General features: G+C 53.5%; 1 protein-coding gene across 1 annotated transcript; it reads right to left on the bottom strand.

The window, feature by feature from the left end:
- Nucleotides 1–263: 263 nt before the first annotated feature.
- CORO2B (coronin 2B) lies at nt 264–22,243 on the bottom strand. Its single transcript, XM_084213938.1, has 13 exons — nt 22,196–22,243; nt 16,608–16,694; nt 11,383–11,583; nt 5,361–5,477; nt 4,335–4,484; nt 3,498–3,662; nt 2,950–3,066; nt 2,613–2,717; nt 2,132–2,228; nt 1,699–1,811; nt 1,145–1,235; nt 919–1,058; nt 264–677 (listed from the first exon to the last, which is right to left on the bottom strand). Exons 3-13 carry the CDS (start codon nt 11,581–11,583, stop codon nt 546–548), a joined length of 1,428 nt encoding a protein of 475 aa, XP_084070064.1. The 5' UTR covers nt 16,608–16,694; nt 22,196–22,243; the 3' UTR covers nt 264–545.
- Nucleotides 22,244–22,367: the final 124 nt, after the last annotated feature.

Genomic DNA, 22,367 nt, shown 5'->3' with positions numbered 1-22,367 from the left:
ACCATGGGAAAGAAACCTGGGACAGACCCCAGGCTCCAGCTGCAGGAAGAATCCCAGGTTCCCACTACAGGAAGGATCCCAAGTTACAATCATGGGAATGATCCCAGTTTCCCACCACAGCAAGGATCCTGTCCTGCTCCCATGGGAATGATCCCAGTTTCCCAGCACGGGAAGGATCCCGGATTCCCACACGGAAACCCCCTTTGACGATCAAGCCCTTCCCACTTCCCGCCCCTTTTCCAGTTCCACTCCCACTGTCACAGTTTTGCATAGGAAAAAAAATTAATAGCAAGGAAGCGTCGCGCTTTCCCGGGAATATGCTCCGGGCTGGCTCATCCCAACGGACAGGACATGGCTCCGACTTACTGGGAGCCTCCAGGCTTTCCCAGGAATCAGGTTAGAGCAGGATTAGTGCCGGACAAGACACACAGGACGTGATTCCAGGCTCTCGGCGGCCGCGGACTCCGGAATTGTGTTCTGGGTGAGTGGATCCAAGGAATTCAGGAGTAGAAACAAAGGAATTTCTTTAGAAAACGTCCCTGCAGTCAATTGTTCTTGGGGCTGTTCCGGAAGTTCTTTAATTCCAGCTGCAGCTGCCGGATCCGAATGTCCTTCTGCGAGAGCTCGTCCTTCAGCCGCCGGATCTCATCCTGCTGCCGGAAGAACATCCGGAGCAGCTGGAAAACAAGGATGGAGATGAAGGGATGGAGCTGGTGGGATCAGGATTTTGCCAGATCCATGCTGGCAACGGGCCATAACTTGGCTGATTTTGGGGACAAGGGATGGATTTGAACTGAAGGATGGGAGATTTGGACGGGATTTTGGGAAGGAATTCCCAGAGAAGCTGTGGCTGCCCTTGGATCTCTGGAAGGCCCAGATCCCACTCCCACTCCCATTCCCACTCCAGGGCTGCCCCACCTCGTTCTCTGTGCGGGGCGGGACGTTCTCCAGGAGGTCGATCCCGTTGACCACCACGCTTTTCTTCTCCCTCACCGGCGCCTTGAAGACGATCTTGGAATTCCTCTTGTATCCCTCCTTCAGCGACACCAGGATGGGATCTGTGGGAGAGCTGGCGGATCAGCAGGATGTGGTGGTCTTTTCCCACATCCTGGATATTTTTGGGATACCTCCCCGGTGGTTTTACCTCTGTTGACCCCACTGAGCCACTCGTCAGGGGTCAGGGCCGGCTCCGTCCCCGGAGTCATGGGATAAATGTCCTCCTGGTATGTCTCCGACTGGGAAAACGGGAAGAGAAGAGCAATGGGATCTGGGAATCCACTCCCTGGGAATTGAGGAATAATTCCCTCCCACACAGAAGGAATAAACACCCTGATAGTTGGGAAACTCTGGGCACAGGGAGGAAATTCAGGAATTGCTGGCTGGAGCAGAGAACCTGGGATCATGTCCTCCACCTAGCCCTGGCCAGCAGATGGATTTGCTTCCCAGAAAACCCCAATCCAAGAGATATTTTTCCCAAAATTCCCAAAACTCAAGTGAGACCACACCTTTGGAGAGACATTCCCTAAAAACATTCCTGTTAAATTGTGGTTGAAATTCCATGGGATGAGTAAGGATGGAGATGTCCGGAGATGGTGGGAACAGAGTCACACATGGGACTGGCCAAAGTGGGGCATGTCCATGGCTCCAGAGCCACCCAGACTTTCTGGATCCTGCTCATTCCCACATTCCAGGACTCACCCGCCTCGGGACGATCATGGAGATGGGCTCAATGAGCCCCTTGAGGGTGATGAGTTTGTAGAAACGGAAAACTTCGCAGGCAGAGACATCCAGGCCGTGCTTTGGCATCACCCCTGCGGAGAGCACTGGGATCAGGCATCTCTGAAATTCCCGCCATGGAAAATCCCAAGCCAGAGAGGCACCGGGATCACCCATCCACACAATTCCAGCACGGAAAATCCCAATCCCAAACAAAACCCAAACCCAATCCAAACCCAACCCAAACCTATTCCAATCTAAACCCAATCCAAACCCATTCCAAACCAATCCAATCCAACCCAAACACAACCCAAACCCAATCCAAACCCTTTTCCTTGTGCCATTCCATTCAGCACCTTCCCCATCCACCTTTTCCGTGCTCTGGGAAGCGGAGCAGCAGCACCTCCAGCCTTACCCAGTCCTTTCTGCGGAGCTGGCGAGCGGAATTCCATGAGATAACTCAGGTAGGGCTTTTCCGAGCCGATCTCGTAGTACCGGATGTTGCCGTCGCCCTGGAGCAGCAGGGAAGAGGGATGGGAATGGATTTGGAAATGAGAAGGTGGAAAAAAACAGGATTAGGAGCGTTTAGAAGGCAGGAATTGATGGGATATTGGGGAGGAATCGTTCCCTGGGAGGGTGGGGAGGGGCTGGGCTGGAATTCCCAGAGAAGCTGTGGCTGCCTCTGGATCCCTGGAATATCCTGCCTTGGACGGGACTTGGAACAGCCTGGGATGATCGAATGTGTCCCATGGCAAGGACATCCATGGAACTGGATGAGTTTGAAGCTCCCTTTCCATACAAACCATTCCAGGATCCAAATTCTGGCCCCAATCCCTTGGGCAATGCTGGGAGATTTTTCTGGGAATGGCACATCCGGATGCTCCCTGCATCCCTACCTTCCCAGCCAGGTACAGCATGTGAGTGTCAGCGTCGTAGAACGGGAAGAGGAGCCCCGAGAGCCCATCGATCTCCTCCTCGATCAAAGGCATGGATAAATCTTCCTGGAAAACAGGAAAATCCCGGTGTTAGCCGTGTCCTGATGGCGGTGCTGAGTGGGATCCCAGCAGGCAGGGACGGAGCAGGGATCTGGGCAGGGATGGAGAGGGATCCTGGTGGGATTGGAGCAGGAATTCCAGCAGGGATGGAGCAGGAATTCCAGTAGGAACAGAGCAGGATCCTGGCAGGGATGGAGCAGGAATTCCAGCAGGGACAGAGGGGGATCCCGGCACCCACCTGGTCCCAGAGGGCGATCTGCCGGGTGTTCCAGCGGGACACTCCCGTGGTCAGAAGCCGTTTGGTGCTTCCCAGGAAAACCACGCGGTTGACGCGGTGGTTCTTGCAGCTGGCCTCCTGCAAGACAGGAATGAGCTCTGGAAGTCCCCTTGGAACCAGCTCTCATCTCGGGAAAGCCCTTTCCTTGCTCCCCCAGCCTCATCCTGGGGAAATTACAGCTCTGTCCTTCTGCACCTGCCCCAGGGCAAGCCAAAATTCCCATTTTCCTGAGGATCAGGGAGAATCCACCATCCTCCTCCAAACTTCCCGCACCTTCCCTTTTACCCCCACCGTTTTCCATAAATCCTTAATTAACAACGGAATCAAAGCCTCCAACTCCTCCTCCTGGGATGAGGCCAAGCCCTTCCCACCATCTCCACAACCAGGCCGGCAGCCGGATTCCACCACATGGAATTCCACCCGCTGGGAGCACCTACGGCCCTCGATGGGCACTTTCCGACATTCCACGGGGCTCTTCCCTAAAATCCCGTTCCGAGCGCCCGCCCCACCTGCAGGACCCTCCCGGAGCGCGGCTCCACCACGCGCAGCTTCTTGTCCTTGCAGGTGGTGGCCAGGAGGCTGCCGTCGGTGTTGAAGGACATGCAGAGGATCACGTCCGTGTGGCAGTCGATCATCTTCACCGGCTCGCCGATGTCCAGGTTCCAGATCAGCACCTGCGGGAAGAGCCTTTGGAGCAGCCCGGGATGGTGGGATGTCTGCTCCTGCTCCGTGGAATGTCTCCCTGGCCTATGGAAGCTGTTCCTGGTCTATGGAATGTCTCCCTGATTCATGGAATGTCTCCCCGGTATATGGAAGCTCTCCCTGACCTGTGGAAGCTCTCCCTGACCTGTGGAAGCGGGTGCTGGTCTATGGAAGCTGTTCCTGATCCATGGAATGTCTCCTTGATCCACGGAATGTCTCCCTGGCCTATGGAAGCTCTCCCTGATCTGTGGAAGCTGTTCCTGGACTACGGAATGTCCCCCTGGTCATGGAAGCTGTTCCTCATCTACGGAAGCTGCTCTTGATCTGTGGAAGCTGTTCCTGGTTTTTGGAAGCTGTTCCCGGTCCATGGAATGTCCCTCTGGTCACGGCAGCTGCTCCTGATCCGTGGAATGTCTCCCTGCTCTACGGAATATCTCCCTGGTCCCTGGAATGTCTCCCTGGCCTATGGAAACCGCTCCTTCCTGGCCTATGGAAAGCACGGAACGAGACGAGCTTTAAGCTCCTTCCAACCCATTGGAACCATTCCAGTATTCCCTGATCCCACTCTGGCCATCCACCGGTGACTCCCAGCGGTGCCAAAATCCGGGAAAGCCCTCTGGAGCGGCGCTCCCAGGAAGCCTGACCTTGTAGTCGTAGCCGGCGCTGAAGAGGATGTTGTTGGTGGTCGGGTGCCACTCCACCAGCCCGACGCGGCGGCTGTGTCCGTACAGCTCCAGCACTGCTTCCGTCATGTTCCGCTTCAGCCCTCCCTCCGGAATCTCCCAGATCCGCACCTGGAATGGGGTTTGGAGCGTCCCAACTCCCACCCTCGAATTCCTGCCTGGCCCAGGAATTCCAGGATCAGCCCTGCTGCTGATTGTCCCTCAAGGATAAACAACGGATCCTTGGGATCCCTTGGGAAAAATCCAGCCAGGGTGGATCCTCACCTGGAATGGGGTTTGGATCATCCCAACTCCTGGCCTTGAAAGCTCCTTCCCAAAAACAAAGCTTTCAGGAATTCCAGGATCAGCCCTGCTGCTGATTGTCCCTCAAGGATAAACAAGAAATCCTTGGGATCTCTTGGGAAAAATCCAGCCAGGGTAGATGGTGTTATCTAGGCAGGACGCTGGAATCCTCCTCCTGAATTCCCAGAATCCCAGCCCTTCCTTGTCCCGAGACCCCAAACCTGGCACTACAGACTCCACGTTTTGGGATCCTTTGGGATAAAGACTCCCAGATTTTCTAGGTTAGTTGCTCTAAAAACCACCAGGGATTTTCCAAGGATTTAGTTCCTCTTTTCCATTGTCTCCATGGAGATTTCCAACCTGAACCTTCCCTGGGACCTCCCCCAGCTGCCCCCTCCTGTCAGGGACTTGTGGAGAGCCTGGAATTCCCTCCAGATCCCATTTTTCTCCAGGCTGAGCATTCCCAGCTCCCTCAGCCGCTCCTCATGGGAATTACCCTCTGGATCCTCCGGATTTGTGTCCAGAAAATAAAGAACAGGAGGGAATTCTGGCCCAGGAGCCAGGATGGGCACAATTTGGGATTGGCTTTGATCTCCTGTCCCTCAGCATTCCCAAAACAGATCCCATGGAAATATCAAACTAGGGACTCAATGGGATGGGGAGGATGGATGGATCTGGGAATTGCATCCCAGAATTCCGGCTCACCGAGGTGTCCTCGGAGCAGGAGGCGATGATGTTCTCAATGAAGGGGTTCCACTTGATGTCCAGCACGTTTCCCTGGTGACCACAAACTTTGGGATAGTTCGGCTCGATCCGGCCAGTCTGGAGTGGAAAAGCAAGGAAAACATCGGGAAAAACATCAAATTTCGGGAGAAATTGGTGTTTCCAGGGACAGGAAATTGTTGGAGAAGGGAGATCCGGCTCAGCCTGGGATGGGCCAAGCCAGGGATTGGGTTTATCCAATACTCCCAGTATTCCCAGCTGATCCATGGATTGGAAGGGGTTTCTCCAGACTCCATGGAGCAGGGAAAGGACAGCTGGGAGCTCAGTGGGAATTCATGGAATCACGGAATATTGGGGTTGGAAAAGCACTCCAAGGTTGTGGAGTCCAACCATTCCCAGCACTGATCCCTGTCCCCAAGGGCTGCATCCACAGGGATTTTCAATCCCTCTGGGAATGGGGACAGGGCTGGAAAACACCTTCTGAGAGGGAATTTTCCCAATATCCAAACTTCTCCTTTCAGGATCCAAATCCATGGGCAAAAGGACTGGAAGAGATTCCAGAGGCTCCAAAGTCCCTCAGCCATTGGATCCCGTGTGAATCCCAGAACAGTTAGGGTGGGAAGCTCTTCCAGGAGATCCATTCCCAATCCCTGCCATGGCCCAGGATTCCTTTCCCTATCCCAGGTTGCTCCAAGCTTCTCCAACCCGGCCTGAAGTTGGAGCATAAGGAATTTCCCTCACAAATTTTGGATTTCCTTCCCAAACTCCGGAATCACCATTTTCCAAGCTTCTCCTCCATGGAACAAACCCCAGATCCTGGGGTCACACAACTCCTGCCAATCCCCAGTCCCAGAGGATGGAATCTTTCCATGTGGAATTTCCAAAGCTTTTACCCTGGGGAGATTCCCACCGGGATGGGGACCTCTTCCATTCCCAAGGAAGCTCCGTGTCCGGATGCCACCCCGGTGTCCTTCCCTGCTCCGTTCTGGCTCCGTGCCGGAGCCGCGCTCGGAGCGTGAGGAATAACTGGGTCAGCTCGGCACAGCCGCTGAATATTTCATGGATTTTCCTTCCCGACTTTTCCCGTGCCGAGCTCCCGGCTCCATTTATTTGGAACAAAGGAACGTGCTGGGAATTCTGCCCTCAGCAGCTCCGGGAAGTCGGATCAAGGCCAGGAACAGCTCCAGAGCTGTCGCTCCCAAGGTTTCTTGGGATTCACTTCCTCCCTCGAGCTGTAGGGAGGAATTTGGGAAGGAAAATTCCCAAAGATGAGACAGAGAAGGAAAAGGAAACGTAGGAATGTCAGTGATTCCTTAGTTCTGCCTCCCAGTGAATTCCTGGGATGCAATTCCCAGTTTTATCTTTGTTATATGAAACATTCCAGCCCCCATTGTTTATCCAAAGAATCAGCTTATCCTGCTTTTCCCAAATTTCTGATTTGCATTGCCAGGACTTTACTCACACCCCGGCCGCAGCAGAAATTCCCACAGAAACTGCAGAATTCCAGGTGGATGGGATTTTTAACAGCACAAATTCAAATTCCGCCTCTTTTATTCTGAGGAATCAGCTGAGTGAATGCCTTTTCCATGAAGATTTGATGGATTTTCCCAAAATTCATCAGGATTTTAAGAGGACAATGATGAGTTTGGTTATTAGGGATTGTTTCTTCCCAAGAAATCTGGAATTTTGATTCAAATTGGTTGCACACAGTGGGCAAAGGACAAGGAATGTGCCATTCCAGGGCACCAGGAGAAGGCAAAGGAAAAATAAAGGCAATAAAAGGGAAAAATCCCTAAAAAATCCAGGATTCCAGCTGCTTTTATCCCGTTTTTCAGTGGGACCTTGCCGGCAGCCAGAGTTAATCCAAGGTGAATCCTAATCCCTGGATCCCTGATCCCTGGCTGAGGGAAGCTCAGTGACCCAGATTCCGGCCCCGCAGGGACAGCCTGGAGCTCTCCTGGCTCCGGCAGCTCCGAGGTTTTCCACAGAAAAGGCTGGAAGGAGGAAATCTCACGGCAGCTCCCGCCCCTCCCTTTGCTGAAGTGCTTAGGAAAGGGAAAATCCTTTGGGTTATGCTGGGAAAAGGGAAAATTATTTGGAGCAATTGTGAATTTTGGGGACTGGGGAATGGAGAGGGAATTCTTTCCCTGGGAATGGCCAGAATAGCAGCAGGGAGAGTGATGGAAACCCTCTGGATTCCAGAATCAGAGGATGGGATCATGGAATCTCCAGAGGATCTGTGTAGAGAATCCCAGGAATTCCAGTGGACTCAGAGCCATCCCTGGGATGGGAGGGATGGAATTTCGCTCCCTGATTCACCCCAGAAATCCAGGATGAATTTTCTGTTGGATCCATCAGCACCAAATCCAAGGGGTGGGAAAAATCCACAATTCCCATCCTTGGAGCAGCACAGCTCCACCCTGGCAACGGCTGAATTCCACTTTTCCCAGAAATCCATCCAGAAGGAAATCTTGGATAAATTATTTCAATATCCGAAATTCCCCAAACCTGCTTTTCCCTTGGAAAACGCAAACCAGGAGCACTTCTGAACCCTCATATTCCATGGAAAGCCCCACAAACGTGGAAAAATCCCTTCTTTCCACTCCATCCTTCAATCCCACAACGAAAACCTCAGGGATGGATGCAGCATCCATCCGGCAGCACCTCTGGATCCCATTCCCGGATGGAAAATCCCAAGGAAACACGGCAGGGAGCTCAGGGAGGTTTGGGAATTCCTTACTCCATCCTATCCCAATTCCAGCCTTTCCCCCATCCCAAATCCAGCCATTCCCACAATCCCGGCAGTGACGGGAGCAGGAGTTTGGGTTTCAGCTTCCTCCGGATAAACAGAGGCTGCCCCTTCCCGCTGCCACTCCCGGCGGGAGAGAACACTGGCTGCCTCTGGAAAACAACTCCTCATTCCTGGCAGGAACAAAAATCCCTCTGTTTCCATGGAAGTGATTCCCTGCAAAGGGATCCATGGGGATCCCAACAAAATCCTTATCTCAAATCCCTCTCCAGCTTTCCTGGAGATCCTTTAGCCCTGCATCCTTCCCTTCTCCCAGGGAACATTCCCAGCTCTCCCAGCCTGGCTCCAGGAGAACAGGATGAGCTCCAGAAGGATGGAATGTAATGGCACTGAGCTGCTTCCTGATGGAATTGCTCCAAAATCCAAGGATTTTGTTCCCTTACTCAAAAGAAAGGACTATTTTCCAAGGGGTCTCCAGGATCAAATCCTCAAGGCCAGGTTGGAGAGGGCTTGGAGCATCCTGGAATAGCAGGAGTTGTCCCTGTCCCATCCCAAATCCAGCCTCTCTCCTATCCCAAATGCAGCCTTCTTCCCATCCCAAATCCAGCCCTGTCCTGCCCATGGAATGGGATGAGCTTTAAGGCCCTTTCCAAGCCAAACCATTCCAGGATTCTGGGATTCTCCTGTTCCTATGGAGCCAATCCTGCTCTTCCTGATCCTTCGCCCACTCCCTTGGGATATTTTTATCCTGCTGCTGGGGACAGGCTCATTCCCAATCCCGAGGCTCCGGAATCTGGGAGGAAGGAGGAGCAAAGCTCGCTCTTCCCAACCCACACATCCCTTGGATCGCTCCATGAAAACCCCGGGATGTGGATTTGGGAGGAGCAGATGGCCCGGCCCAGATTCTGGGAGCTTTGCTGAGGGCAAAATCCAGGGAAAAGATCCAAAAATAAGGCAGCAAATCCACGGAGCGGCTCCGCGGTATCCGGGTTACCTTCATTAGCTTCTAATTATGGATCACAAATAATTAGGGAGCCGCTGATTTCCAAGGAAAATTAGTTTCTCCTTAATGAGCTAATCAGACTCCGGATAAAAAAAAAAAAAATTGGGAATTTATTAACTCCTCCAGCATCCAGGGCCACTCCAGGCGGGATTGACCGGCTGGATATCCCAGGATTTCAAAGGATCCCTTTGGAACGCCATGCCTGCTTTTATCCCACTGGGATTTTGCCAGGAAAAAAATGGGATTTGCTGGGAATGTGGGGTTGTTCCTCAGGATTCGGGATCGAGGGGGTGTGGATGGTGATTCCAGCTGGGATCTGTGAGGAAGGAGCGGGGATGAGGCCGGAGCTGGAGCGCTCCGGGTGCTCAGACAAAGCTCCCATTTTTTTTTGCTGGGAATATTAATGAAGCTCAAGCTGTGCTCTGCAATTAAATCCTGATTAGAATTCCTTCCATCTGGAGCTGCCTCCAGAATGAACGAGGAATTCGGGAGAGGCGGGAACGTTGCGCAGGGACAGGGGCGAAGGAATGATGGGATGGAGGGAAAGAAAACCAGGGAGAGCTCCTCCTTCTCCCAGCCGCCCTTCCCAGCTGGAATTTGGGATCTGGGAATTTGGGAATGCAGCTCAGCCATGGCAAAATTCCTCCTGGGAATGAGGCTGGGAGCATCCCAGAGCTGCAGGTGCCCAGGGATGGGATGTGGGTTCCCACTCGGAATACGGGAATAGCCCGGGTGAGTGCCCGAATTTTGGGAGCAATCCAAGAATCCCAGAATCCAGGAATGGGTTGCATGGGAAGGGTTTTTATCCCATTCCAATATCCCAGGTTGCTCCAACCCGGCCTTGAACATTCCAGGGATAGGGAAGCAACAACTTCCCAGGGAATTGTGCCATTTTTCCCTCCTTGGAAAAATTCCTTTGATCTCATTTTAACGGATTCTCTTCCCGTCAAAACACTCCCCTTTCCCTATTCAAGGTAAATTCCAGGCTCAAGGTCGCTGCTGCCACATTTCTTGGGAGCTGCGGATCCCATGGGATCAGCTGGAGCAGCCGCTGGATTGATGGGAATTTCAACTTCAGACGGGCAGATCCCAGGGGAATTCCTGGGAAAAGGTGGGGGAGAATCTTAGCTGGAGATGGAAAAGGGAGGAGGGGGAAGATCCTGCCTGGATCAGGGATGAGAGGGATAAATCCCTCTCAAAATTCCTGCTTTTCCCATGGAAATGAGCTGTTCTAGTGCCCAACCACCCTCTGGATGAGGAATTTTTCCCAAAAATCCCAACTTAAATCCCTGGCATGCCTACAGCCATTCCCTGGAAAACCCAAAGAAAGGGAAGGAGCAGTGGGATGAGATTGCAAGGAGCTGATGCCTTGGAATCCCGGGATCCAAGTGGCACCTGGAACTGGGCCGGGACAGGCTGGAGACATTCCCAGCGTCCAAAATGCCAGAAAATCTCCCGGAGAGATTCCAAAAGTGGTTTGATGGGATGTTTGAATTCTTCTTTAAAAAAACCCCAATTTACCAACTCCACGTGAAACCCCAGGAAAAGCAGCAGGGGTTTGGATATTTTGGGATGGCTCCAACTGGGAATCCCATTCCCAGGAGGCACGAGGAAACCCCAAGAAAAGCAGTAGGAATTGGGACACTTTGGGAATCCCATCCAGGAAAAGATTTGGACACCTTGGGATGTCTCCATGTGGGAATTCCCATGGGGAATCTCACCTGCTCCAGCAGGATGATGAGGAAACCACAGGAAAAGGACATTTGAACACTTTTTGGGGAATTCCCGTCGGGAATCTCACCTGCTCCAGCAGGATGATGAGGAAACCCCAGGAAACGCAGTAGGAATTGGGACACTTTGGGAATCCCATCCAGGAAAAGATTTGGACACCTTGGGATGGCTCCATGCGCGAATTCCCATTGGGATTCTCACCTGCTCCAGCAAGATGACGAGGAAACCCCAAGAAAAGGAGATTTGGACACTTTTTTGGAAATTCCCGTGGGGAATCTCACCTGCTCCAGCAGGGTGACAAGGAAACCGCAGGAAAAGGACATTTGGACACTTTTTTGGGAATTCCCGTCAGGAATCTCACCTGCTCTAACGGGATGAGGAGAAAACCCCAGGAAAAGGAGATCTGGACACTTTTTTGGGAATTCCTGTCGGGAATCTCACCTGCTCCAGCAGGATGAGGAGAAAACCCCAGGAAAAGGAGATCTGGACACTTTTTTGGGAATTCCCGTCGGGAATCTCACCTGCTCCAGCGGGATGACGAGGAAGGAGCCGCCGCCGGCGCTCTCGGTGACGATGGCCAGGAAGCGCGCGTTGACGGCGCAGAAATGGTTGTCGTGGACGTTCTTGGTGATGGGAATTCCGTCGAAGCAGTGCTCCCGGCTCGCCGCCTTCCCGTAAACATTCCGGAACTTGGAGCTGCGGTACTGCGGCCGCCATGACATCTGCGGGGAAACGCGGGGATCGGCATTCCCAAAAAAACACCACGTTCCTGGCTGCCCCCCTGTTTTTACCATGGACATGGAAGCATTGGGATGGAGCCATTCCAACATGAGCATTCCCGAAAAATTGAAAGCATCCCCTGGAGGAGAAATAGTTCCTAACAGGCTCAAAAAGGAAGCTCAGCATTCCCAAAACAACCATTCCCAAAACAGCATTCCTGGTTGCTCCCCTGTTTTTACCATGGACATGGAAGAATCAGGATGGGCCCATTCCAACAAGAGAATTCCCAAAAAATCAAAAGCCTTCTTGCGGTGCTGGAATGGCTCCCAAAAGGCTCAAAAAGAAAGCTCAGCATTCCCCCCCCAAAAAAAACATTCCAAAAAAACCATTCCTGGTTGCTCCCCTGTTTTTACCATGGACATGGAAGCATCAGGATGGACCCATTCCCACACGAACATTCCCGAAAAACCTACAGCACCATTGCTGGAAGGGCTCCCAAAGGCTCAGAAAGCCACAGAATTCCAGCTGCTCCCCTTTGGAGCGGGAATGCTCATCCAGGACACGCCTGGGTGCACATGACAAAGGAATTCCTGCTTGGAATGTGATGGCTTGGAAATGGATGGCGGGAGAGCGGGAATTGGAGCGGGAGGGGGACGGAGGGAGCGTTGGGAATACTCCGCGTTTTCCGCAGGTTTTCCTGCATGGAGCAGCCCAGAATCCAGCAGGGATCCCTAGGATCCATGAGCTGATCCTGGAAGCTCCGGATGGAACCGAAGCGTCCATCAGCTGATCCTGATGGAAAAGGACCCAGGAGTAAATCCCCAGCTCTGCCCTCATTCCCTGGGAATAGCAGTGCCTGGAAAACGGGGAAAAGATCACAGCAGTAAAATTCTGTTGGTTCTGCCCTCATTCCCTGGGAATAGCAATGCCTGGAAAACTGGGAAAAGAACCCAGGAACAACCCCCCAGCCGTGCTTGGACGTTTTCCCGCTCTCCTGGCAGCCCCGGCCTTTCCCAGAGCGGCAGCAGGAGCAGCTCTTGTCTCCATGTGTTTGGCTTTTCAAAGGATCCTTTCATCCCTCGGGAGTCTTGGAAACAGCGGGAGCGAGGGAAAAATCGGGAAAGGAGCTGTGGCCACAACAACAGGCAGAGCCTCGGCCCTAATCCCGAAAAAACCTGGATATCCTAAAAATAGCTCCCGGTAATCCGCCCCGAGCGTGGCAGCTCACGGAGAAATTAATTCCTGCCTTCACCTGGAATTTTTGGGAGGAAAAATTCCTCCCTTTCAGCCTTTTTTTTCCTTGGAATTGTGCCCTTGCCCTTTTGTGTTGTCACCATGGCACTTCCCATGTCCTGAGGATTTTTAATGGGAATAAAGAGATCTTCCCTCGTGCTTCCAATGGATTTGGTTGAGTAGCGGGGGAAAAAAAGGAGGGGTTTGCTTGGAAAAATCATCAGAAAAAGGAAATCCAACGCAAAAAACTCCGGGGTTTTCAGGAAGGGGATTCAGGAGCCTTTCCCACATCCCATTACTCCTGGTTTTCCTGCCTCTCTCCTGGCACAGAAGCTGGGACAAAAAGTCTGGCTAAAATCAAGGCTGAGTTTTGTAGGAATTTGGGGATTTCGTAGAAATCCCAAATCCAAGCCGATCCCAGCCTGGGGTGTGGGGTTGTTTTCTCTCCCTCCCTCTGGATCCAGCGCATCCCTGGAAGTTTTTTCCATGGGAAAGGTCAGGAATGCTGGAGTTTGACATTTCCAGCATCAATGGCTCGTTAAGGCTGGGCACAAACAGGAGCCGCTTTTCCAGAGGAAAATCAAAGATCTGGAATAACTGGGAAGGAGCTGGAGCTGCCAATCCCACCCCATGGACATCCCTCAATTCCTTTCTGCAGAAAATGGGGGGAAAAAAGTTAAAATTTGGAATTTTTTAGGGAAAAATCTCCTTTGGACTCGTTGCTGTGCCACATTCCTGGGGGGGGTCCTGGGATAGACCCGTGATCCCAAATTTCTGGTGGATTCCCCACGGAATCTGCACCTGGGAGCATCAGGACCAAGGGATTTGGGAGCCTCAGGGATTAAATCCCAAAGGATTTGATCTGTTTGGGAACAGATTTGGGGTGATCCCAGATCCTGCCCAGCTGGAGCCAGGAGACATTTTGGGGGTTGATATCCTAGAATTTTTGGGGATTGAAATCCAGGCTGGAAAACCGCAAAACATGCTGGGAGAGCCCCTCCAAAGCCACCTCCCCATCCCAATCCAGGAATTTTTCCCACTGGGAGGGAAAAACTCAGGAGCAGGAGCTGGCTGGAATTCCTGGCCATGGGGCTGGAATTGCCGATCCAGCCTCACTGCGGGGCCGGAATTCCTGATCTGACCTCGCCGTGGGTTTGGAATTCCCAATCCCACCTCTCCACGGGATCGATGCTGCATCCCAAGAGGGAAACCCCAAAGAAATGTGGGATGTGGGGTGGGAATGCCATGGATTCCCTGTGTTCCGAGGGATCTCCGGAGCGGAGCCGGCCCCTGGGGGGCTCTGGGCTGGCTCGGGATGGGTTTTCCATGGATTCTGTCGCAGCCAGGTGGGAATTCCCAGCTCAGGACACTCACCAGGCCGCGCTTGCTCCCCAGCACCTCAGACTTGTGCAGGTCCCTCATGGAGCTCTGTGCAGAGAGGGAAAGGAAAAAATTCCATTCATTTCCCAGGAATTCCAGGGAAAACCTCCCAGCCCTTCCTGCTGCTCCGGAGGGCCGGGATCCGACCCCCAGCAGGGAATTTTTGGTGGTTCCAATCCCGTTTCCTCCTCCCGCTTTTGGAGAATTCCACGTGGCTGCCAAAGTCCTTCCAGAGGACGAAGGAATTCCATAAAAATCATGGATTTATACTTCAAAAAAGTGGGATTATGGGATTCGGGAAGGAATTCTTCCCTAGGAAAGTGGGGAGGGGCTGAGCTGGAATTCCCAGAGAAGCCAGGGCTGCCCCTGGATCCTTGGAATGTTCAAGGTGAGGTTGGATGGGGCTTGGAGCAGCCTGGGATAGCGACAGAATCCATGGAATGGGTGAGGTGGGACAATTCTGGCTGGGAATCTCCCAGCTGAGGTTTTTCCAGCCAGGGATTTCCCTGGAGTCCAACTTCTCAAGGATTTCGGGGAAATCCTAGAAATCCTGGGAATGGCCTCTCCTCTTCCCAAGCGCTGGGAAAAAGCTCCAAGTGAGTCTGGATGGAGCTGAGCTATTCCCAGGAATCCTCATCCCTCCTGGATCCTGGAGCTGCTTCCCAAGTTTCCATGGGTCTCATGGAATTCTTGGAAAGGTGCAAAAACCATCCCTGGCACCCTCAGGGAGCCGCGTTTGGATCATTTTCCATCTGGGAAAACTTCCGGAGGAGGAAAACCAAACTTTCCCTGGAACCACGTGCCGAGAACAATCCCAAAATTCCTCCTCCGGCAAAAATTCCGGAAGCAAGCCCAGTTGTCCTCCCACTCTGTTTTCCGAGTCCTTCCCACCTCAGCAAGCTCCGGATGGAGAACAAAACATTCCCAGCCCCCGGAGCTGCCCTGGGGCACCACCCCCGGGAATTTTCCCTCCTCCAGCTCCTTGGAATTCCATTTTCTTGAGGAGGAAAAAATATCCCAGGCTTTTCCCTGACTTTTTGGGAAGTTGGAGAGGGGGAAAAGTCGCTTTTCCCGTTGGAATGAGCCAGGGATTCATGAGCCATCAGAATTATTTCGCATCCCGTTGAAAATCGTTGGATCCAACAGGATTTTCCAGCCAGGATCCAGCAGTTTGGATCTCTCCCAAGAAAAGGCTCCAGTGGGAAGATCACATCAATCCAACCTTTCCCAAAGTCAGCTTTTTAATGGGAAAAGGGGGGGAAAGACACTTGAAAGTGGGAATTAAAGGGATGGAATTGTCAGGGAAAAGGGACCCCACAGGGAAAAAGCTCCTTAGGGAGGTGCCAGGTAGGAAAGGATCAAAAAACTGCTGGAAAAAAATCCATCAGGAGCAGAAACATTGGGATAGCCTGGAAAAAATCCCTTTCCAAGCCCCAGCTTTGCACGGGACGGGGAAACTTATTTATCCTGGGAAATTTCTTTTTCTTGGGATTTTTCCAAAGCTCTGGGAAGCAGCTCTGACAGCTCTCCCTTTCCACATAAAAAATTCCAAACATTCCCGGGAATGAGCACCCCGGGGTGGCTCCAAACCCAAAACCCCCAAAGGTTTTTTTGGGAAGCTCCCCCCAAACTTTTCCAGCAGAAATCAAGGAACGGCCAAACCCACCAATAAAAGAGGAAGGAAAACAAGCAGGAATCCAGTCGATATTCCAGGCTGCACATTCCCGTTTCCCGGGAAGCGCTGGAGGAGGGCTGAAGGTCACGGGGTGGCACCGACCCCCCTTCCCAACCCTGGGGAATCCTGGACAAGCCTTTCCTTGTGCTCCGGCTCCCGGCATGAGCGGAACCCTCCGGAGAAAGGCAAGGGAGCCTTGTTTTCCCTTTTCCCTTGTTTTCCTTGTTTTCCTCGTTATTCTGGGAGCCAGCGGAGCAGCGGCCGCGATGTCCCTCCCCTGCCCTGGGATTTGCCTCAAATCCCGCTTTTTCCTAGTTTTCCTTGGATTTTTTGGGAATCGAGGTTCCCTGCTCTCCACCCAAGACTCTCTTTTCCAGAGGCTGGGATGATCCCACCGGGAGCAGGGATCCCTCTGGATGAGCTTGCACGGAATCCTCATCCCTGGCCAATTTTTCCATCCATTCCGCATCATTTCCTTAATTAATTTCCTTCATCCTCATTCCCACAAAGACCGAGCATTCCACGGATTTGATCTGCAGAGATTTTTTGGGATAACGGGTCAAGTTCTCAATCCTAGGGATAAAAAGCCGTAGAAGCCCACTGCCAGCTTCCAGCAGAGAAATTTGGGATGGGATGGGATGGGATGGGATGGGATGGGATGGGATGGGATGGGATGGGAGATTCCCGCCGAATCCCGGGAATGTTCCCATCCCTCTCCATGTCCCTCAGGACCCTCACCTGCCCTGCTCGGCCCCGGGCTGCTCGGGCGCCTCTGGATCGCCCGGATGGACGTGGAGCTCAGGGAATCAGGGCTGCCCCAGGAGTCTGGAAAAGAAGGAAACACTTTGGATCCCAAGTTCCAACCGGGATCGATCTCGAACCGCGGCGTCGCCAAAACTGGGGAACAGGGATAACGATCTGGATGATTTTGGGATTAATTCCAGTCCCCGGTGGCATTCCAAGGGTTGGGATCCCCACAGGGATCCGGCATCGCCATGGGTCAGGCTTTGCCAAGCAGCATCCCTGGAAATCACGGAATCCTGGAATTCTGGAATTGGTGGGAATGGACCTTAAACCCCATCCCATTCCACAGGCAGGGACACTTGCCCTATCCCAGATTGCTCCAAGCCCCACCCAAGCTTTCCTTGGACATTCCTGAAATGCGGCTCAGCCTTTCAGGTCATTCCCAAATCCAAACAATCTCTGCTCCGGGCACCACCCCAATCCCAAACATCCCAGCAGCTTCCCAGGATGAACAACAGGGAATTTTGCTGGAGCGTGGCTCTTCCCAAGCTTCTGGTGCAGGAGGATATTTCCATAATTTTCCCATAAATTTCCCAAAATTTTTCCATCATTTTTCCCCTCATTATTTTGCATAATTTGTTGGGATTTGCACAGCAGGAGTTGCTGTGAGAAACCACTACTTCCAGAGGGGAAAAATCCCATTCAGAATTCCACCAGGATGGGCCTGAGCTCTGTGGAATTCCGTTTCCTTGAGGGGAAAAATTATTCCAGGATTTTTCCTAACTTGAGGGGGTTTTAGGGAAGTCAGAGAGGGGGAAAAGTCACTTTTCCTGTTGGAATGAGCGGGACTGAGCCGGGGGGCTCATCCATGAGAATTCTGGATCCATAGGGAGGATGGACACGCATCCTTGGATTTTAGATGAGCTTGGAAAAGATATGGTTGGAAAAGCTGTGGATACAGGGATGTGGCTGCCACCATTCCCAGCATTCCCACATTTCCCATCAAACCAGATCTCCCACAGCCAGACCCCAATCTGGGCTCAGGTCCCAGTTTATTTATCCCAATTTATCCCGATTTATCCCAATTTTTCTGCTCTCCAACAACACCTTGACCGCTCCAGCCTTTCCCTGGCGTGGCCTTTCTGCTCCCAGAGCTTTTCCCAGCCCCATTCCAGCCGGGGATCCATGGCTGGAGCCTTTGCCAGCGGCTCTGCCACGAACAAAGGAGCGCGGGATTTCTGGGAGCGGCCTTGGCTCGGCTCCGGGAGCGCCGGAATCCGTGGATTTGGGGGGCACCGGAGCAGCTGCCTCCCTCCATCCGGAGATGTTTTTTCCCCCCCAGCTGCCAGATTTAGGGAATGACTCGGGAGATAGGAATCCGGGATGAATGGAACTATTCATGGTTTGATAAAATTCCATGGAAAAGAGCGGGAAGGGGGTTGGGAAGGAGCCCGGGGTGTGAGTTACGGATGCTGGCGATGCCGCCAGGCCCCGCTAACGACCCCAATTAATTCCTTTGAATCCCAATTAATTGCACGGAATCCCAATTAATTGCACGGAATCCCAATTAAAACTCATTAAAAAGCCGAGGGCTGGAGTTGCCTTGGATGAGGGGAATTTGTCTCGGAACAGGGATTTTCCTTTTCCGGATTTCAACGGCTCCTTATTCCTGTGTCCCAACCCACAGTGATCCCAAAGATTGGTGACCCCACCTGGGCTTTTCCCAGGTTTTATGGAGAATTTGGGAATGAGGGAAAAGGAAAAGGAAAAGGAAAAGGAAAAGGAAAAGGAAAAGGAAAAGGAAAAGGAAAAGGAAAAGGAAAAGGAAAAGGAAAAGGAAAAGGAAAAGGAAAAGGAAAAGGAAAAGGAAAAGGAAAAGGAAAAGGAATAATGAGGCAGGAAATGTCCCACTTCCACATTCCATGGATTCTCTGTCACTGTCCTAGGATACTCCAAGCCCTGGCCTTGGACACTTCCAGGGATCCAAGGGCAGCCACAGCTTTTCTGGGAATTCCACCCCATCCCCTCCAAGCCAGAAATTCCTTCCCAATTTCCCATCCATCCCTGCCTGCCCCTGACAGTGGGATCCACTCCCTGTGTCCTGTCCCTCCATCCCTTATCCCAAATCCCTGTCCAGCTCTCCTGGAGCCCCTTTGGAATATTTGGAACTCTCAAGGACAGGCTGCTCCATCAAATCCATTTTTAGCAACCCCACGGAGAAGCCTTCATCCCGTATTCCCGGGAAACCAATCCGTGTTCTCCAAATCCCAATTCCCGGCTAACACAGCCCGGCCACTCCATCGAGCTCCCCCGGATTGATCCGGTATCAGCTTTTCCATGGATCAGCATTTGCTCCAGCCACGGCATCTGCCCTTCCAAGGCGGCAGAGGACACCGAGAATTCCCACCGGGAATATCCCAGCCTTCCAACCTCCCAGCCAAGGAGAACTTCTGTAGGGCACCATTTATTTAATCCTGACAGGGAATAGTTGGGATTTCCTCTCTGGAATCTGGATTTTGCTCCATTTCCTTCAGATGTTCCCATTCCTTTGGATGTTCCCGTTCCTTAGGATCCCAGCTCCGTGATTTTGCCATGGGATCATCCCAGGACCATCCTCCTTTCAACGGTGTTTTTCGGGAAAAATTCCAACAGTGTCAAATCCCACTTCCCAAAATAACCACACCCCCAGATCCTAGTAATTTGTTAATTTGGGATTTGGGAGCAGCCTCTGGAATGGGTGGGAGCTGGGAGCTCCTGATCCAAGGTTAAATTCTCCGGCCCCTCCCTGACCAGAATTCCCACCTGGTATTCCCACCAGGCTATTCCCAAGGATTCCCATTTTCATGGCCCTTTCTGTTCCCATCCTGACTCACATTCCTTCACCCTCAAATCCTGCTCCCCTCAGCTTCCTGGGAGAGTTATCCAGGCTGAGGGATAACAATTCCCAAAATTTGGGATGCCTTTCCCTTGCCAAGGCACAGAGACCAATCCACAGCACGGAATAATTATCCCAGATTCCTACAGATCTACTGGAAGCTGGGAAAAAAAGCTGGAGTGGCCATTCCATGGTATCCCTGCCACGATTCCAGGGGATTTGGGCAGCTCCCAGAGCCAGGCGTGGGCTCTCCCAGCATTCCCATGGGTCCATCTCCATCCTATTTTTAATTCCCTGGTCCCAAACTCCCCCAGGAGCTGCAGCTCCGGCTGCTCCTTCCCGTGAGAAGGGAGGGGGTGGCTCGGGACAGGGATGGATCCAGGAAACATTCCAGCCCCCTCCGAGCCTTTTCCCAGCCCTCCAAATCCCAGGAAAAGCTCTTGGTGCTGGCTTTAGGGCCCTGCTCCCGATTTTTAGCTGGATTTTCCTCCCAGGACGAATTGCTCAGGAATATTTACAAACTTTGGAAAAGCTTATCCAAGGTTTCCAGCTCCGCTGGGAAGCAGCCCCGGCGTGGGAGGAGTTGCAGCAGGAGAATCCCAAATTCCTGTCCCGGATAAGGCCGGCAGCTGGGGCAGGATGCAGATCCAGACATTCCCTGGGGCTCCCCCTTTTCCTGCCTTTCTGTGGGAACAATTCCCATCCCCAAATCCCACTGTTCCCTGCAGCTTTGGATCACCAGAGCTTTTCCTGGATCCATGCTGATTCCAGAGAGCCAAATCCACCCCGGAAAAGCCTCTCACAGCTCCTTGTCCCACTCCCCTCTTCCCTCTCCACATCCAGGGAATGTCCAGGGACTGACATTCCCCCGATCTGTGTCCCAGTTTTGCCTGGAAAAGCCCTGGAATCGGTGCAGGGCCAGGTGAGGAAGCTGCTTCTGGAATTTCTTAGGATTTCATCTATCCACGTTGCAGGAGACAAAATCCATAGGGAAAGCTTGGATGGAACAGGGGGAGTTTTGGGACAGAAGACAGAAAACTTTTCCATTTTCTCATCCATTCCCTGAAAATCAACAGAAAATTCCCCATCCTGCTGCAGGTGCTATCCCTGGGGCCTTTTTCTGGGATAAATCCATTCCCATCCCAAAAAAACCCTGGGAATGAGTGCTCCAAATTCCCAGCCTGGCTTCCAACTGCACCCCTGGATATCCGGGAATCTGGGGGTCTTTGACCCCAGTTATGGATTTATATCCCAAATTCCGGCCTGCTCATCAATCCCTCTCTGGAATTGCTGGGAACACACTTTTCCAGGGATTCTGGCATGGATTGGGAATGGCACCTGGGAACACCCAACCCCAAAGGCAGTGCTGGCGACATCCCACAAGTTTTTTCCTAATTAAAATTAAAAAAAAGGGAAGGAGGGATTCTCCCTGTTCTCACTGGGGTTATTTGGACATTCCCACATCCCAGTCCAGGATTTGGAGAGGGATCAGCTCCAGTCCCGCTGCCTCCCATTCCCAATGCACCAGCCCAGTGTCATTCCCAATATTCCAGCCTTTCCCAGTCTGTGTCACAGCCCAGGGCTTTTATGGGACCATCAATCCTATTCCCAGAGCCCGCTGAGGTCATTCCAGACCCTTCCCACCCCATGACCTTTCCCAAGGCTGATTCCCTGGAATGTCTGGTGACCTCCCAGAGTCACGGCTGCGCCACACCCTCGGGCTGGGACAGGCTTGGAGCTCCCTGATCCCAAATCCCAGGGATCCCACAGTGTGGAACTGGCCCAGGTTTGGAGCTCCCTGATCCCAAACCGCACGGCTCCTCTGGAATCGGCCCCTTTGCCCCCTAATCCCAAATCCAGCAGGATCCAGGGGCTCGGGATGGCTCCGGGGCCACAACCTCGGCCACGGGATGGGACAACGGGACCAGGGATGGGAGAGCGGGGTCGGTTCCCAGGGATCAGGGATGGGAAGAGACGGGACCAACCCCCAGGAAGCAAAACCTTCCCCGCAGGAATCCGGGAGCTGCTCCAGGACGGATTTGGGCTCCCCCGCCCCCTCCCCCGAGCTCCCGGAGCCATTCCCGAGGTTTTCCACGCCCTTCCAGCCACCTGTAGAGGTCCGGGAAGCAGCGGCGTAGGGAGGGGTCCGGGGGATGCGCGACCCCCGGGAGGGCTCGACCGCGGGCCGGGGGGGGGGGAATGTGCGGCTTGGGGGATGGGCGGTCTGGGGGGGATGCGAGATTTGGGGGGGGATGCTCGGTTCGGATGATGTTCGGTCCGGGGGATGCGCGGCTCGGGGGATGCGCAGTTTGGGGGATGCACGGTCCGGGGGATGCTCGATGTGGGGGATGCGCGGTTTAGGGGGGATGCGCGGTTTGGGGGGGATGCGCGGTGCGGTGGATGCGCGGTTGGCGGGGGATGCTCGGTTTTGGGGGAGGATGCTCGGTTCGGACGCTGCGCGGTGCGGTGCGGGGTCCCTGCCCCGCTCGGGCCCGCCGGGGGTGCTCGCCCCGCACCGCCGCCCCCTCCAAGGGTTAAAACTGCAGCAGAGCTGCGGGGCCGGAGCGGCCGCGGCCGCGGGAGGGGCTCGGCCGCGATCGAAGCCCGGGGATCGGAGGGCAGAGGCGGCGGCTCGGCCGGGCGGGGAGGCTGCGGCGGCCGGGCCCGGCACCTTGCGGGCAGCGGGGGGCGGAGGGCAGCTCCTTACCTCGGGACGGGCATGCGGCTGGCGCGGCCGGCGGAGCGAGGAGCGCCGGAGGAGCAGCCGGAGGAGGAGGAGGAGGAGAAGCGAGGAGGAGAAGCGAGGAGGAGGAGGAGGAGGAGGAGGGTGGGGTGTGCCCGCTGCCGAGCGCTGCCCGCAGCTCGGCCGGTGCTCGGCG

The sequence above is a fragment of the Fringilla coelebs genome (assembly GCF_963513975.1).
Source record: "Fringilla coelebs genome assembly, chromosome: 12".
NCBI lineage: Eukaryota > Metazoa > Chordata > Aves > Passeriformes > Fringillidae > Fringilla > Fringilla coelebs.
This window is presented reverse-complemented; position numbering and strand designations above follow the sequence as displayed.

Bases quoted from the DNA above. Each gene is read 5' to 3' on its own strand.
- CORO2B (XM_084213938.1), bottom strand. From the start codon at position 11,583: ATGTCATGGCGGCCGCAGTACCGCAGCTCCAAGTTCCGGAATGTTTAC. The intron at 2,229-2,612 runs GTAGGGATGCAG...CTGCTGCTCCAG, and splicing joins TGCTGTACCTGGCTGGGAAG to GGCGACGGCAACATCCGGTA. The intron at 678-918 runs GTGGGGCAGCCC...CTTGTTTTCCAG, and splicing joins CGCCCCGCACAGAGAACGAG to CTGCTCCGGATGTTCTTCCG.